This window comes from Capricornis sumatraensis, chromosome 2 (genome assembly GCF_032405125.1).
Source record: "Capricornis sumatraensis isolate serow.1 chromosome 2, serow.2, whole genome shotgun sequence".
Lineage (NCBI taxonomy): Eukaryota > Metazoa > Chordata > Mammalia > Artiodactyla > Bovidae > Capricornis > Capricornis sumatraensis.
In genome coordinates, this window is record NC_091070.1 from 81,535,038 (window position 1) to 81,552,899 (window position 17,862).

A 17,862-nucleotide genomic window follows, 5' to 3' on the forward strand; every position below is an offset into this window, starting at 1 on the left:
TGCCTCTGACTTGATCTGTGCTAAGGTTCCCATGGTTTTACATAACCGTCCATTGCTTCTGCACTATCAGGACAAATCCCAGCATGTTAACAGACAAATAACGTCCTAAAAAGTTTTCCTCTCATGGACCATACTTTGAGAACTACTGCATTAGAGTGACTCAGTTGTTTTTAACGTAACTCTCAATTCATATAAGTGCCAGAGAACTACATGCAAATAAAGTAAAATCTGAAAGAGTCACTGTATATTCAAAGGTTTTAAAAAGCTTGCATTCTTGGAATTCAAACACTTTTTTCTTGTCACCTTATACTACTACTGAAGTATTATCTGGAAATCATAAAATAATTTATTAGTGCCAGAAGAAAATCGTGTCCGGCTCTCTTTGGTTTACAGATAAGGAAACCAAGGAACTAAAAAAACAACTAAGGGAAAAACTTCAAAGAACATGTGTTCACTGAGTTTCTACTACGGCTACTAGTGTGAGATACGCTGTGGATGAAGACTCGGCTCTTACGTTCAAAACCCTCAGAGCCAGCTAGTGACTTAGGTATTGGGATGGCCATATTAGAGCCTCCTGTATTATCCATACACAGGGCTACGCAAACACAGGTGAAAGAGCAGCGATGGCAGGGAAGAGGGACCTGGTAAGAGGTATGTAATATCTGAGCAGGGTATGAGTAGAAGGATATCAGGCAGTTAGAAAGAAGACTTCCCTGGTGGTATAGTGGATTAGAATCTGCCTGCCAATGCAATATAGGAGACCCAGGTTCGATCCCTGGGTTGGGGAAATCCCATGAAGAAGGGCATGGCAACCCACCCCAGTATTCTTGCCTGAAGAATCCCGTGGACAAAGGAGCCTGATGGGCTACAGTCCACAAGGTCACAAAGAGCTGGACACGACTGAGTGACTGGACAGCAACAGCAGCCAACCCAGGGGACATGGGTTCTATATCCAGTCCGGGAAGACTTCTCATGCCTTGGAGCAACTAAGCCCCTGTGGCGTAGCTACTGAGTCATCGCTCTACAGCCTTCAAGCCGCAACTACTGGGCCTGCATGTTGCAACTACTGAAGCCCCTGCACCTAGAGCCTGTGAAACAAGAAGCCACTGCAATGACAAGCCCGTGCATGGCAACGAACAGTAGCCCCTACTCATCGCAACTACTGAAAGCAACGAAGACCCAGAGCAACCAAACCCAGTGCAACCAAAAATAAAACTGTAAAAAAAGAGAAAGAGAGAAAGAGCAACCACAAAAAGAGGGATCAGCATGAACAAAAACAGGAAAACATAAATGTGCATTTATATAGTAAGAAAGTACAAGTAGTGCAATTGGGAATGGTGGGAAAATTAGAAACAGCAGCAAGTAAGAATGAAAAAATTACCAGAAATCAAGGTGAGGAAGCCACGAACACCATATTAAAGCATCTAGGCTAGACATATGATAGAAAGTATGGGTCCGTGGCTGCAGGAACCTGGCAGCGCAGCTGCATCCTTGGTGAGGCCGGGGAACCGAGCGGAGGGAACCAGCCGAGGACTGAGCAAACGACAGTGGCATTAGAGTAGTTTTTGAAAACTATGTGAAGTTTGGTGGACTGCATCTACCTTCTGCCTTCTCCCCATCCTTTACAAAAGAATAAATGGGATGTTTCAGAAGAGAATTGTATTAAAAGAGGAGTGTTGCAAATGGCTTCAGAAGCTGTGAATGCAAACAGGCTAGGAATTGCTTCACAAAAGGGAAAAGACAACAGCAAATAAAGAACAGATCTTCACTTGGTGATGGTGATAGAGAAGACTCCTTTCTCTTTGAAGCAAATGAAGCTTGGAAAGATTTTCATGGTTCTCTTCTTCAGTTTTATGAAAATGGAGAACTCTGTGATGTCACACTGAAGGTTGGCTCAAAGCTAATCTCCTGTCACAAACTGGCATTGGCTTGTGTTATTTCCTACTTCAAAGCCATGTTTCTCTCTGAAATGGCTGAAGCCAAGCAAACACTGATTGAAATAAGGGACTTTGACGGTGATGCAGTAGAAGACTTGGTAAAGTTTGTCTGTTCTTCATGGCTCACTTTGACGGTTGACAATGTCCAGCCTCTCTTATATGCAGCCTGTATTCTACAGGATGAACTGGTGGCTAGAGCTTGTTGTGAATACACGAAGTTACATTTTCATCCCTCCAGCTGCCTGGTGCTAAGAGCCTTTGCAGAAAGTCACAAGTGAATAGACCTAATGGACATGGCGGATCAGTATGCCTGTGAGCATTTTACTGAAGTGGTGGAGTGTGAAGACTTCCTAAGTGTGTCACCTCAGCATCTCCATAAGCTTTTGTCCTCCGGTGACCTCAACACTGAGAATGAAAAGCAGGTCTACAGTGCTGCCATCAAGTGGCTTCTTGCCAATCCTCAACATCATCCCCAATGGTTGGATGAAACACTTGCACAGGTTCGTTTGCCGCTGTTGCCAGTTGACTTTCTCATGGGTGCTGTGGCAAAAGAACAGATTGTCCAACAAAATCTAAAATGTAGAGATTTATTAGATGAAGCAAGAAATTCCCACCTTCACTTGAGTAGCAGAGCAGTACCTGACTTGGAATACTCTGTGCGGACTACCCCAAGGAAGCATACTGCTGGAGTGCTGTTTTGTGTAGGTGGTGGAGGTGGATCAGGTGACCCCTTCTGCAGTATTGAATGCTATTCTATCAACAAAAACAGTTGGTTCTTTGGACCAGAAATGAACAGTCGAAGGCGACGTGGATGTAATCTCAGTGGAAGGTAAAGTGTATGTAGTGGGTGGACATGATGGCAATGAACATTTAGGCAGCGTGGAGATGTCTGATCCTCTCACTAATAAATGGATGATGAAGGCATCAGTGAACACAAAAAGGTGAGGAATTGCCCTGGCTTCCTTGGGAGGCCCAATTTATGCCATTGGAGGGTTAGATGACAGCACCTGCTTCAACGATGTGGAGAGATACGACATAGAATCTGATCAGTGGTGTACAGTGGCACCAATGAATACACCCCAGGCAGGTGCTGGCTCCATGGCTCTCATGAACCATGTTTATGCAGTAGGTGGCAATGATGGAGTAGCTTCTCTGTCTAGTGTGGAGAGGTATGATCCACATACCACCTCAGTAAGTGGATAGAAGTTAAGACAGATGGGTCAGCGAAGAGCAGGCAATAGAGTTAGTGAGCTCCATGGTTGCTTATACATTGTTGGTGGTTTTGATGATAATTCTGAGTTCTGTTGAGCAGTATGACCCTCAAAGCAACAAATGGGATTACGTAGCAGCCCTTACCACTCCCAGGGGTGGAGTGGGGATCGAAACAGTGATGGACAAAATCTTTGCAGCTGGTGGTCATAATGGCAATGCATATCTAAATACAGTGGAAGCATTTGATCCAGTGCTGAATAGGTGGGAGCTTGTTGGATCTGTGTCTCACTGCAGAGCTGGAGCAGGTGTAGCTGTGTGTGCCTGTTTAGCCAAATCCGAGATGTAGGTCATGGATCCAGCAATGTGGTTGACTGTTATGTGACTTGAGTTCCAGTCACCAACAGTTTAGTCATATTTGATAAGCAAGAAAGACAAGCAGGATTTTGTAACGGCCACCTTCGAGCAGTTTTAACTATTACTAGAAGGTCATGTAAATGTAAACTGTTGTATGTGACTGAGTACAGCTTTTGGAATGGTAGCTGAAGAATTACTAGTAATAAAGTTGCTATTTCCCACTTTAACAAATAATGAAGTAGTGAAAGAAGACAGTCTAAGCTGAAACCTCCTCCTCCAAAAAGAAAAAAAGAAAGAAATGTTTAACAGAGTGGGGTGCCAGAACCTTGAAATAAACTTTTTTTTTAAGTGTGGATGAATGAACATGCAGAATCAAGTCGCTTGCTGAGCTTTACCTTTTGCCTAAAGGCGTTAACCTTAGGCATTGGATTTTTCCTCTGGGGAAAAATTAGAACCTGTTCATCAACACAGAGATATCAGGACTCTTAACAGACCTGCTCCATTTGAAGATCATTTCTCCTTGGTGCTGATGAATTATGCCTTGCTTTTTTCTAGGTGTTGATTTGTCAATTCCTTGGACATTTACAGAAGTAGGAAAAATGGTTCATCTTTCTGAGTGTCAGCCTATAGGATTATAGGCTTCATTTCAGTTTGAATCGTTAGGACACCAAAAGATCTAATGAACGATTCCATCTGAATGAATCTACACTTATTTCTTCATGTGAAAGGGGTTTTGTTTCATAGTAATAAAAAACGGAACCAGATGAGATTATTAGAGGAGAAGGCTTTAGAGTCAGCATTATTCTAGTGCCCATTTGTGAGACCTTGAATGGGAGTGGAGCCCATTACATGACTCCCTAATGAGGCAACTCCAAAAATATGTTTAACACTCTTTGATTTAATTATTTCATTCTGAATCTGAGATTTATTATCTTTCTATTTTGCCACCATCACAGTTTTTCTTACTGCACAGAATGTAGATTTATTTATTATGAGAAATTGAATTCATTTCTACAAAAACCCTTTACAGACTTTAGTTGAACTGTTGATTAGTTCATACCCATCTTTACCAATAAAAGATATTGTAAAAGCAAAAAAAAAAAAAGAAAATATGTGTTTCCTATTTAGTTAAAAGGAGAGGAATAACAAATTTCAGAGTAACTTCATCAGGGCTAACTGGATACAGGAAATGCTGGGGCAGAAAAGAATCACTGACTTTCAAATTCCAAGAATGGTTGATTAGTAAATCAATCAAAGGAAGAACAGCCTTAAAGAGAAAAGGCAATAAATTTGTTTTTAAATGGGTTTCAGAGACCTGTCCAAAATGTCACAGATTTCAATGAGTCCACAAAAGAGCTTTTTACTTATACTTGCTAAGAAAATCAGAAAATACTTCTCAGTCTCTAGCATATACTTAATCCCTAAAAAACTATACAATTGTGACTGAGAAAGGATATAATATGTAATTGGAATCAGTTAATATTTGAATTAGAACTATGACAGTTTCAAAGCAGATAGCAAAGCAAGTCTGGGGAGAAGTGTCTGGGATTATAGCTATTCTTAGCATTGTCTAAACAAATGTCTTAGTAATAAGGAAATGTTACCTAATACTTCATTACCCGCTGTACTTTTTGCCAAAATGTATTAAGTGCATAAGGTCACTTGTGACACTTCTTTTAAATGGAACATTAAAAAAAGGGGAAAATGCTATCCAGCAAGTTTACATTAAGGAAAAAAAGGTTACATGAAAAAGCTCCCAATACAGTATTTAACCTTAATACTAGTATTCTCATTTTTAAAAAAGAAAAAGTAGGGCCTCTGAAAAGTTAATCTGCCAGAGCAGATGCTAGCTCAATAAGACCCTTTAAAACTGCCTTCTAAGATACTAAACTACCTATTAATTTAATTCAAACACCAACTGACATCTACCACAGACCAAGATTAAGAAATGAGGTATCATTCAAGATGGTTGGATGGCATCTCTGAGTCAATGGACATGAGTTTGGGCAAACTCCAGGAGATGGTGAAGGACAGGGAAGCCTGCCGTGCTGCAGTCCATGGGCTTGCAAAGAATCTTAGCTACTGAACAACAGTTTCGTTGGACTGTTTTTCTTTGTTTTTGTATCTTCTCACTTATCTGATTAAACCTATTCTTTGGCTCAAGTTTTTCAGGACAAAACAGTGTGGGTGGGGAAGGACCATAGTAGGGTCCAACTCCATTTCAGAAACTTAAAATACATGACTGTAGAAATCTACTGATGCTGTAAGACATGCCCATTCTTTTGGAACTGAAGATCCAACACTGGACCACATTTTAATTAGCTTGGGCAGTTTTGATTTACTTTGTTTTAAACACAGTAGGCTTTTTTAAACATTGAAAATAAAATAAGGCAAGGACTGCCACTACCATCTCATGGGTCCCAAAGGATTCAGTGATCCCAGGTTAGAAGCAGCCTCAGATTACAGATTATTCTCTCACCTAGTAAGTGATCACCAAATGTCAGTCTAGCCACTCATTCTTCTATTTATCCCATCAGTTAAAGGGAATAATTAATCTATTTGTAAGGTTACATACTAACCAAAGGTTACTGATATCAGTATCAACCTGATATTGATACAGTATCAATATTAAAAGATGAACTGTATAAATAGCCAAGATCTTAACAAAGTTATGGGCCTGTGATATTATACCTAGTAAAGGCAATGTATAATTGAAACTTAGAGAAGTAGGCAACATGCATAATCAGAGATACCGGTTCACTGTCATAGAAGAGACAAAGAAAAGAGGACTGATTAACTTCAAGAAAAAGTTTTTCCTTCATGCTTCCAAACAAAAACTGTTAAGAAAACAACTGGACTTCCCTGGTGGTCCAGTGGTTTAAGAATCTGCTTGCCAATGCAGGGCAGATTTCATATGCCACCTGGCAACTATGTGCTTGTACCCTAGAGCCGGAGCTCTGCAACGAGAGATGCCACCGCGATGAGCAGCTCCTGCACCGCAACTAGAGAAAGTCTGAGGGCAGCAACGAAGACCCAGTGCAGCCAATGAATGAATTTTTTTTTTTAAAAAGAAAACCACTAAAAATATCAAAGGGCCACCCTAGGAACAATGGACCAAAGTTAAGGTGTAAACAGTTTAATTCCTTGTTTTTTTTTTTGTTTTTTTCTCAAAAATCAAGAGTTAGAATGAGCTATATCACAAACTAGTTTATTGTCATTTACTCATAATTAAGCAGACTGGAATGTTACAAAGAGAGGGTTATTAAAGACACTGGACAAGAACAATAACTTTGCTTTCAACCCTGGCTGTACATTAAAATAAACCAGGGAAAACTTCTGTTTAATGATAATGTCTGGTCCAAACTCCTAGAAATTCACTTGCTTAGCCTTGGGTTATGAGTCCCAATATAAAGAAGTCTGAATCAATAAACTGCATCAGTATCAATATACTGATTATGATACTATATACTAGTTCTGCAAGATGTTATCATCATAGAAAAATCAGTAAAGGGTATAGGGGATCTCTGTGCATTATTTCTTGCAACAGCATTTGACTCTACAATTATCTCAAAATTCTAAATGTGATGAAAAAATTCCCAGGTGATTCCACTATGCAGCGAGTTTAGAAAAAAAAAACAGACTGGAGAATCTCAGATTCCTGCCAGTTATTAATAATTCCAAGAAGCTGCAAACTATTCTTTCAATCTCAGCCACTGAAGGTAATTAGGAATACTTATCATTTAAAGATATAATATTTTGCAAAGCCAAACACAAATAATTTACAGTTATTTGGAACTAAAAAATCCAAATTACTATACACTGCCGTTAGTATATGAATTGACTGGATAGTAAGCATTAAACTATAGTTCTCATTTGCCTCTTAACTGAGCCAGATTACACATATCATAGTAAGCAGCCTCTCAAATGGCCCCAGGATCTACCTCCTCATCTTCACACTTTTGTGTAATCCCTTCCTCTTAAGCTCCTCACTTAAAACAGGTAGAGTACCGAAAAGAGATAGGACGCCATTTCTGAGATGGTGTTACAAAAGTGTGGCTTCCATCTGGGGGGTTCTCTATCTGAAACCCCCTGCCCCAAAGGAAAGAAGCTACTGTGTCGTAAGCCACTTTTCAGTGAAGCCCACATGGCAGGGAACTGGCCAAAAAACAGCCAGTGAAAAATCCTGAGGCCTGCCAAGAGTCACATGAGTGAGCTCGCAAGGGGATCTTCCTCTAGTCAAACCTTGATAACTGCAATCTAGCCAGTATGTTGAGTTGCAGCCTTATAAGAGACCTTGAAACAGAGGCACCCAACTAAGTTGAAGTCAGAATCGTGACCCACAGAAAGTGTGAGATAATAAATGTGTGCTGTTTTTAAGCCACTAAGCTTTGAGGAAAATACAGGGCTAAAAATAATACATATAGCTGCCACACACAAACCCACAAGAAAGTAATCTGATCTGGTGACTTCTGCCTATCTTTGTTCAGAGTATCAAACCTCCCAGCTTTTACAACATTATCACTTATAATTAACAAACTGTTTTACCTGAGGTGACCTCACCATCACTGGGACACAGCTTCCTCATTCTTATTTCAATTTCTTAGAATGGCTTCCTATCCTTCTCTTCTATCCACCTAAATCCTAGACATCTTCCAGATAAAACTCACAGATCTCTTCCATGAATATCTATTACAATCCATTTAGCACTGATCTAACAGCTTTAAGAGTAGAAATTCAGAGACCATGAACTCCTTAAGTCTCACATTTTCTTCAACATTCTGAACAGTACTGAGCAACTGCATTTACAGTATTCAATTCCTTATATCCCTTCCCGTGTATCAAATAAACAAACTCTCTCAACTACTTTTATTTTTAAAAAATAAAAATAAAACAGCCGGGGAGTGAGAAAGGGTGAAGAAAACCCAAATGTTCCAACCTAGAATATGAGACTGTCACTGGTTTGGCTTGCATGTTTGAAATAACTGAGTATAGACCACTCTAATCTGAAGAATAACAGTAATGATAACAAATCCCCTCCATGAGTAGCCTAGTTAATTGTTATTTGTAGGCTCTCTCTTTAGCTAGCTCTCTCTCCTAGTAACCGTTCAGGCTCTCAAAATTTTCCTTTTATTAGTTTCTTAAACAATTTGCCTTCCATCATTAACCCACTCTATAGTAATTCATCACTAGTCATTACACATGGAGAAACACTGCTGTTAAATCTCAACTAGACCAGTAGCTCTCAAACTTTAGTTAGCATCAGCATCACCTGGAATGCTTGTTAAAACAGACTGCTGGATCCCACCCCCACAGTTCCTGATTCATGACTAATGCCATAAGTGATTCAAAAAGAACATAACTTAAAGCTTGTAACTCAAGGAGATCAGCTGGAGGGAAAATGAAAAGTTCAAGAAGAATAAACTACACCAAACACCTCAATGGCTTCAACACACACACACACACACAAAATCCCTCCCAACCCAGTTAACCAATCTAAATTTATCTTGATATGCCCACTTGAGTTCAATTTCATTGAAACAAGGAGGACCTCCAATTCACTGAAGTTTTTTTAAAAGGATATTAGAAAAATTAAGCATTAATGTAAAAAAGACCAATCTAGTAGTTCAACAGTCCTGTTTTAACTTCCCAGAACAAAAAAAAAGGTGGGGGAGGGAGGGGAGAAGCAGACAAAAACTGAAGGTTCTATGACGTAAAAATTAACTTGCCAGTTAGGAAAAGCAGTGGCTAGACCTGACTCCGGAGAAGGTGATGGCACCCCACTCCAGTACTCTTGCCTGGAAAATCCCATGGATGGAGGAGCCTGGTAGGCTGCAGTCCATGGGGTTGCAAAGAGTCGGACACGACTGAGTGACTTCCCTTTCACTTTTCACTTTCATACACTGGAGAAGGAAATGGCAACCCGCTCCAGTGCTCTTGCCTTGAGAATCCCAGGGATGGGGGAGCCTGGTGGGCTGCTGTCTTTGGGGTCACACAGAGTCAGACGTGACTGAAGTGACTTAGCAGCAGCAGCAGACCTGACTCCTGAACCAATACACAATACACTGGACTATACTGCCTCTAATTTATGCATGAAACCTCAGTTTAGAGGCACCTCAAATATTTTAAATTAAAAATGGGCAAAATATTAAAGATTTCATATCAACAAGCCAACAGAAAATTTGTTGTCTTTTAAAACAGGTTATTAAGAATAATAAATCTTCTCATAGCAAGAAGCCCACCCACTTCTCCTTTGCTTCCTCTCTGATCACTCACATCCAACAGTTCCATGAGTCTCTTCCTCAGCATATCCTTTAAATGTATTCCTAAGGGTTACTTGCCCTTCTTACTCATTCTCCCTGAGTGAGTCAAAATCATGACACTGGGTGAACTATGAACATTCCAGTCGTTCAGAACTATCACTGGACTGGCTAAAAATATAAGATGCTTAGGCTCCAATTTAGACTTGACTAATGGATAACCATCTCTGGGAATTGAGCCCAAGAATCTCTATGTTCCCCACCTCTATATGCTTCTTAGGCAAGAACCATGTCCTCTATAGTGACCAGCACACACACAAGGCACAATCAACATTTGCTAAAGAATGCTCTGGAAACAAAAAACAGCACCTTTAAACATCCTTGAATTCCAGAGTTATGTAGTGTTAGTTTAATAAATTACTTAGATACTTAGACAACTACATTAGATAACCATTGTAATATTATTAACCACCTTATATTAACAATGCTAGTTAAATATAGCTGGGTAAATAAAGGACTTTAAGCACTTCTCTACCCTTAAGATATGTTACAGAAAACCCCGGATCTTAAAGATCAAAAGGTAAGTAGCCACAAAGAGTTTAAATAAAAGAAGATCAAATTAAACAAACAAAAGTTACAGAGAACCAGAAAACCAAGAGCTTTCTAAAAGAAAAAGTGTTAACTCGATTGAAGACTAGAACTAACCAGCAGTTATCTACAAGTAACACTATTAATCTGTTGTTGCCCAGAAAAAGTAATCAAATTCCCCCAGGGAAGACTCAATTAACTTGGCAAATGTTTTTACACTCAATCTTTTTCTCCTGCACATTTATTTTCAAATTCACTAACATACGTGATTCATATTGAAAAGTAGTACCAGAAAGAAGGGAATTTAAATTTTTTAGAATTAACAGCAAGCTCCCCGATGTGAACTAAGTTAATAAAACAGTTTTTAATTTACTTAAAACTTACTATATATTAAACCAACATTAGATTTAATTGAAAAACCTGTACAACTGATGTTTAAAGGCTCTATGAATATAAACTGATCTCATAAATCAATAAAAAGATAAACATCCCAAAAAGAGGTAAAATGAGCAAAAGCAAAGGGCAATTTACGAAAGAAATACCACTGCCCAAAAAACTCTTTAAAAATTCAACCTCATTAGTTTAAAAAAAAAAAACACAAATTTAAAAAATGATGACCAATCAAGGACCATGGAGGGAAAACTAGTATAACCTTGCTGAAAGCAGCATGCTAGTATTTATTAAATGGCTGAAAATAAGCACATGTTTGGCTCAGCAATTTATCCTAACAAAATAAAACATCCAGACATTTATCTGTAAGAATATTCCTAGTGAGGTTTATAAAAGATGAAAACTAGACAATAAAAAGGAAGACCAATAACAACAGATTGACTAAATTAGTTTAGATCTGTAATTGTGTAAGCACTTGAAAAATAGTTACTTATTGACAGGAGAAAGTTGTTGACCTTCCCTCTGTTTTTGCAACCTGCTTTTTTCCTACTGAAAACATAAAAAGAATTTAGTTTTATTCTGTAATTATCACTTTTTTTAAACATGTACACCTCATCCACAGATCTGGAACGATTAGTGTATCTCTCTCAGTAGCAGGCAAAATAATTATTTTATCTTTTCTTCCCCCTCACCTCATCAGTTTTTTTCTTACAATGTAATGTGCTACCTGTATAACTTAAGTTTAAACCTATTAACATAAATAATCTATAACATAACCAAACCCGAGTTTAGTGCATCATTTGCCCAGTGTATACCACTGTGAGAAAGAAGATCTGGGGTAAATCCTATCCTTTGATCTACTGATCTTTCTAAATATGAACTTTTAACAAAGGAAAAGATAGTCATTTCAGCAGTCCTACTTAAGAGCACCCTTAACAAGTAGTAAACTAGGAAAAAAAAGAGTTGTTTCAAAAATCCAGCATGAAAACATGGTTAAAGTAAGACACCTAAAAAAATTCTCTAGTATTTTGTAGTTCTTAGTTCAGTTTATCCATGTTTATTTCTCTTCCTCTAAACTAACAAAGAAAAAATTATGTCACATGCATTAGCTACATCTCTGTTCCGGAAGTGACATAAAGAATTTGTAGGGTTTGGCCTCAGTGATTGAGGACACACCTAAGAGCTGAAAAGGCTGAAGGAGATTTAACTACATGAAAACATACTAGAAAAAGTTGGATAATACACATCTATAAATTTTAAAAGGTAATTAAACATTCGAATAAGCCAGGTGATAGGTGTGAAAGCATCAGATTCAATACAGATTTACTATATACTTTATAAAATAAATAAATGAAAAGGGAATTCAAGGTTTCACTGTAAATTCAACTTTCCTCAAAAAAAAAAAAAAATTCTCCATTTAGTGACCTAAGACCTTAAATACTGTATCTGTAGATCAGAAAGAGCTATAAAACTTATCTTTCTTTTACAACCTTCAATTTCCTCTTCAGACTACATTATCTATACGAAAGTTTGAGATTTCCACTGTTTAGTAATAGCACTAAGTATCACAGTTTTTTTAAAAAACTATTATTTAAACACTATCTTCAAACAGGCCTAAACAGATGGTTTCATTTTCAAAAGAAAGTGTCTTTTTTACTAAATACTATAAAAAATTAATAAAGACAATCTATTAATCATGCAAGCTCAACAAGCACGCAGTGACATACTGCTTATTTACCAGTAAATATTAGTCAACCAATTTTAAGAGGGGGAAAAAAAAATAACATACCAGAAGGCAATCGTCACCTGCTGCTCACCTATACAGTTTACTTCCATGAAACTAGTGTTTTCTAAGGATTATAATGAATCAAGACTCCATTTTTATTCTGCAGTCGTACCCATGACCCCCTCATTTTTCTCCAAATAAACTGAAACTTTTGATTTTCTAAAGCTCAAAAGGCAAAATATGACCCACAAGATTAGATGAGGTGAGGTTATCAATTTAAACCGAGTCCTACTTACCGACAATGAAATACAAATTATCAGAGAAAGGAGTCCAGAAGCAGAAAGTCTCTAACTTGCTAACTCACAATAAGAGTCTTGTTCAATATTACACAATAACACTGTGCTTTGCTGTTGTTTGAGCTGCAAAGGCTGGGTATGCAAGTTGCAGCAACTATGCCAACAGCTTCAAGTACGCTACAACTGAGAAGAGTAGCAGTTAAAACCCAAACGAACAGCAAACGTTAAAAAAGATACAAGCAGAAGCCTCACCATTAGAAAAGAAGACCCATCAGCACCTCTCCCAAGAAACAGTTCCCTTCCCCCACTTTTAAGTAGGCACTTAAGACTGCCAAGCAGATCCATTTCTTTATTAACTGGTGCCCACTTGGGGCAACTGTACACCAAGCAAGCCCTCAGGCCTACTAACCCCTTCCAAAAGTGCTGAAGTGAGACTGAAAGCCGGGGAAGCCGTCTTAGGGGCCCAGATCTCCTCCACCTCCCATCCCGCCCCGCCCCTGTAAGCTCTACTGAGGCCAGAAGGACACCGGGCCCAGGGACCCGCAGCAATTGCCCGCAAAAAAAGTCTGAGGCGGCCGGAGGCCTCCGCCATAGCAGGACCTGGAAAGCACCGCCCCTAGCGCACCTCCCCACACCCGGCGAATGTCTGCTCTATCCCCAGCAGAAGAGAAGACAGGGCCGGGAGGCACCAGGCTAGGCTGCGCACCAGGCCCTGGCCTGCCCCTCGGGGCCGCGCGGACCGCCCGAATCCGCTCCCGGGTCCGGCTCGGTCAAGCTGGCGCGGGGGCCACACTCACCTGGATGACCTCGTTGACCTCCCGGATACATTCCACCATGTGTTGCAGAATCTGCTCGGCCGTGAGCACCTCGTAGCGGTAATCCTCCTCCTGCTCATGCCCCGGCCCGCCGCCGCCGCCGCCGCCGCCGCCGCCGCCGCCACCTCCGGGCCCCAGAGCACTGCCGCCGCCGCCGCCCGTCTCCCCGCACAGCAGTCCGTCCCGCTCCCCGCCGACGCCCAGCCCCGGCTCCACCAGCTCCACCTCGCCCAGATCCAGGTTATCATCGTCCGGCTCATCGTCGTCCTCGTCCTCCTCCTCCTCGGCGCCGCTGTCCTCCTCGCTGCACTCTTCGTCCTCGTCGAACTCGTAGTTGTAGCCCTCGTCCGAGTCCATGGCGCGACGCGCGGAGGCCCGGCGGACGCTGGCCCTGAGGCGGGGAGAGGGCGGGGACGCCGAGGCCCCGGCTCTCGCTCCGGCTCCGGCTGATGTCCGGACGCAGGCCTGGCTCCGGCCCCGCGGGCCGCGGCTCCTCCCCGGGCGCGGCGGTTGGCGGTTGGCGGCTAGCGGCGGCGGGGAGGGCGCGGAGGAGGGAGGGAGGGAGCGAGGGGGCCGCTTGCCGCCCGCCTCAATCAGACGCGGCTCCGCTCAGGCCTCCGAGAGAAAACAGTCCCCAGCGCCACCTCCACGGCCGCTGCTACCGCTACTGAGCCAACAAAGGGGCGTGCGTCACCGCGTCGCGCTGCGTCGCGCGTCACCGCTCTTGACGTCATCGCGCCCCGCCCCGCCGCCCCTGCGTGGAGTGCGGGGAGACCCCACGGCCTCGGTTTGCCCTGGGAGCGCGGCGCCGCGGGAATCGCATGCTGGGTTCCGGCTGCGGTCGCTGGTTGGGCCCTCAGCTGCGAACAGAGTACTGGAGGAGCCTGTGGCCATTGGTCGCCGAGAGCGAGAGGGGCCTGGTCCGCCCAGGTGGTGGATTTTTCCGCAGGCCATGAAGATCCAGCTTCTCGCGCAATCCTTTGGGGATGGCGGCCTTCCCCCAGGGCCAGAGACCCTTCCCGCCGGCCCGGGAGTGATTCCAAGAACCTCGGCTGTGGAGCTACTGTTCCTGTAGCCTGGGCTACTCAGTGGAGTCTGTTTTATGCAGAACCTATAAGCTGTGTTGCTGGTGAACCCCGTTTTAAGTAATTAGATTGTATACTCTCCGGACGTGCTGTGATTTTTAAGTCGCCTACAGTGACGTCATTTAGCGTTTCCTGAACTCAGGTTCAAGCACTTTATTTAAGGCACTAAACTGTTAAAGTCATGGCTTGCCTTAATTGAGTACTGTGTAAGATTTTTACATACATGTTTCTTATCTTCATGGAGCCACAGTACCCATTTTATGCCTGAGACTGGAAAGGAAAGAGACTTGAGGAAGACCACGGAACATTTGTCCTGTTTTAGCACCTGGGTGACCTTAAGTAGCAATCATAAAAATAATTTAAAATGCATAATATGTATTATATGCAGTATTATATATAAAATGGGTTGTAAGATAATACAATGCAGACAATACTAGAAATAGATACAGGGACCAAATAAAGCAGAGAGATAATGCCTGTCTCCCATCTGGAAATATGTGAGCTGAAAGTTGATAGATGGCCAGGAGTTTAACAGAGACAGTAGGGAAGATGATCTAGCCTGAGAAAATAACAAAAGCGAGAGCACAGTAGGCATAAAATAGTTTAGTTTGGGGAGCTTAAAATGCAAGGAGGGTAAATGACAAAATATCAAGTTGTGAACAAGAGAGGAAAAGTATTTTATGCCATTCTAGTAGACGTAAATCTTTGTAAATAGGACAGAAAAGCCAGAGAAATATTCTGAAAGAAGAAGAGGCACGAGAAAACTTCCTCTTGGGATAACTTGAAGGACTGGCCCAGGTTGGAAAAATTTTTAAGTCTGAATCCCTAATTTACTGATAAATCTTACCTTTCAACAGTTTCCCATTGGAATCTGATTTTGAAAAGTGAAAAATACCTTTATAATGGAAATAAACCTTATTAATTTGTCCATTTTGTAAAGTTTTTAATAATAAGATTTCCTAAAATAATCCAAGGATTTGCGAATTAAAACTTACATTTTGTGTCATGGTCCTTTCTTGTTTTTATTTTAGCAGTTCTAGGTAGTTGCCACACCTGGAGCAACCTAAGTATACTAGCAACCCTTCTCTCCACCCATCCCTGTTCTTACACATCTACAGAGAAAATTTCAGCAAAGCTTGACAGTACCCTAAACTCCTTTACCCCATCTTTCTTTTCATCCACTCCTATCTTGACTGAACCCTACCATCCATATCCTCCCCTTTGATATGGAGCAGCTGACCACTACTGGAGAAATTTCCATGATCACATACATTCTGTTATTAAATTCCAGTCATCTACCACACCTGATGCCTCACCACCCAGCAGCCCTGTTAAATTTTTCTAAATTGTTCTGCCACTCTAGGCAACTCTGAAATCTTCACCAGTATTTTTCAAATCCCCAACCCTGCCCTTCCAAATCTGCCAAAGTACATGACTTTACATCACAGAAATTTGGAATCATAAGGACCTCTGTGACTGAAGCATACTGAGCAAAAATCAAATGTTAAAGGACAAGTCAGAGAGGACAAATCAAGGTAGAGGCCCAGCAGGACCTCGTAGGGTATCTTAAGAAGTTTACATTATTACAATGGAAATCATTAAAGGATTTTAAACAGAAGAATGAAATAATATGCTCTCTTTTTTAAAAAAAATAACGATGCTTTTTGGAGAATAGACTATGAAAGCAGAGACCAATTAGGAGGTCATCTCAGAAGTTGAGGTGAATAATGGTAACAGCTTAGGCTAGAGTTGTGACAGTGGGGCTGATAAGTGGTCAGAGTCATGTGTAATTTGAAAGTGGAGCCAACAGATTTGCTGATGGCCTGACTGTGAGGTTGATAAAGGATGAGGATGCCTCCTAAATTTGGGGTTTGAGCAAGTGGGTGAATGGTGGTGTTTACTAAAACAAGTTAAAAATGATTTGCTTGTTAGACATTGAGGTAGAGATACTGAGAAGGCAGTTCCACATACTAATATACAAGACTGAAGGTCAAGAGGAGGTAGGGCTAGATAGAATTTCACCAGTCTTTATATCAACAATGTTGAGAAGAAGCATAGGAAGGAATAGAGCAGAATTTACTTCTGCCCCTCCAGTTGCTGTCTGTAACTTTGAACAAATTACTAAACCTCTCTGAGCTTCACTTTGAAGTTAGTTGCTCAGTCCTGTCCTACTCTGCGATCCCAAGGTCTGTAGCCTGCCAAGCTCTGTCCGTGGAATTCTCCAGGCGAGAATACCGGAGTGGGTTGCCATTTCCTTCTCCAGGGGATGTTCCCAACCCAGGGATTGAACCCACGTCTTCTACATTGTAGGCAGAGTCTTTACCATCTGAGCCTCCAGGGAAGCCCAAGCTTCACTTTGGAGGATAATTCCCTATTCTGATAGAATTATTTGTGAGTATCAAATGGAATAATATATTTAAAACACTTGACACAGTGCCTGGCACATAGTTATATGTTCACAAAATTAGAACTTTTAAAAGTGTTGTAAGTCACCTTGCATCTTTGGGAGGAAAAACCTATAAATTGGATTTATAACCTTGTAGTTGATTTTATTTTGATTTTACCTGAATGTATATGGCCTATGTCATCCTTGTTTTCCAAGGAAGAAAATTGGCATGCTTTTTTCTCAGAAACTGTTTCTGCAGTTTGAGGACTCCTTTTTGGTCAAAATCATAGTGCTTCTGAATTTTGGGGTCTCCTATTCATGGGTATAATGAGATTTTCATCAATACTCCATTGACATTTTTAAAAGTATCTTAGAATCAGGTTATTATATAGTGCTATTAAAGGAAACCAGTATAACAACTTCTCTCTGGCCCCAAATTGGCCAAGGGATGACCCACATACAATGTTTTTTTAAGTGACTTGATCTTAAAGGTATTGCCTGTGTCATTGCTTTCTCAGGTATGGTGATTACTGGGTAGAAGTACAAGAGTGTGTAAACAAGAGGTTAAACAAGTTCCTTGAAAAAAAAAATGGGCAAGTTAATATTTCCTTGGTGGTAATAGAATAATTGTTTTATAATTAGGTATTCACATTGTCCCCATGTCCTTTTTTTTTTAGTATATATTTATTAAATCCTACTCATGGTGTAAAACTCCAAAAATATTTATATGCATACCAAATAGTTATGAACTAAATTCCAGCAGGAAAAATATGCAAGTGCTTTTCAGATAAACAGAAATTAAAATAGCACTGGACT

General features: G+C 40.9%; 1 protein-coding gene and 1 pseudogene across 2 annotated transcripts in view; one reads left to right on the plus strand and one right to left on the minus strand.

The window, feature by feature from the left end:
• The window catches only part of ARIH1 (ariadne RBR E3 ubiquitin protein ligase 1), a 98,533-nt gene extending 84,601 nt beyond the window's left edge, over positions 1–13,932 (minus strand). Inside the window, exon 1 of one of the 2 annotated variants that reach the window (XM_068963391.1) lies at positions 13,558–13,932. In XM_068963391.1, the coding sequence (XP_068819492.1) occupies positions 13,558–13,932 (375 nt within the window). The remainder of the gene's footprint in view (positions 1–13,557) is intronic. The other variant, XM_068963392.1, reaches the window with a different exon arrangement.
• LOC138073487 (kelch-like protein 8) lies at positions 624–3,536 on the plus strand (annotated as a pseudogene).
• Positions 13,933–17,862: the final 3,930 nt, after the last annotated feature.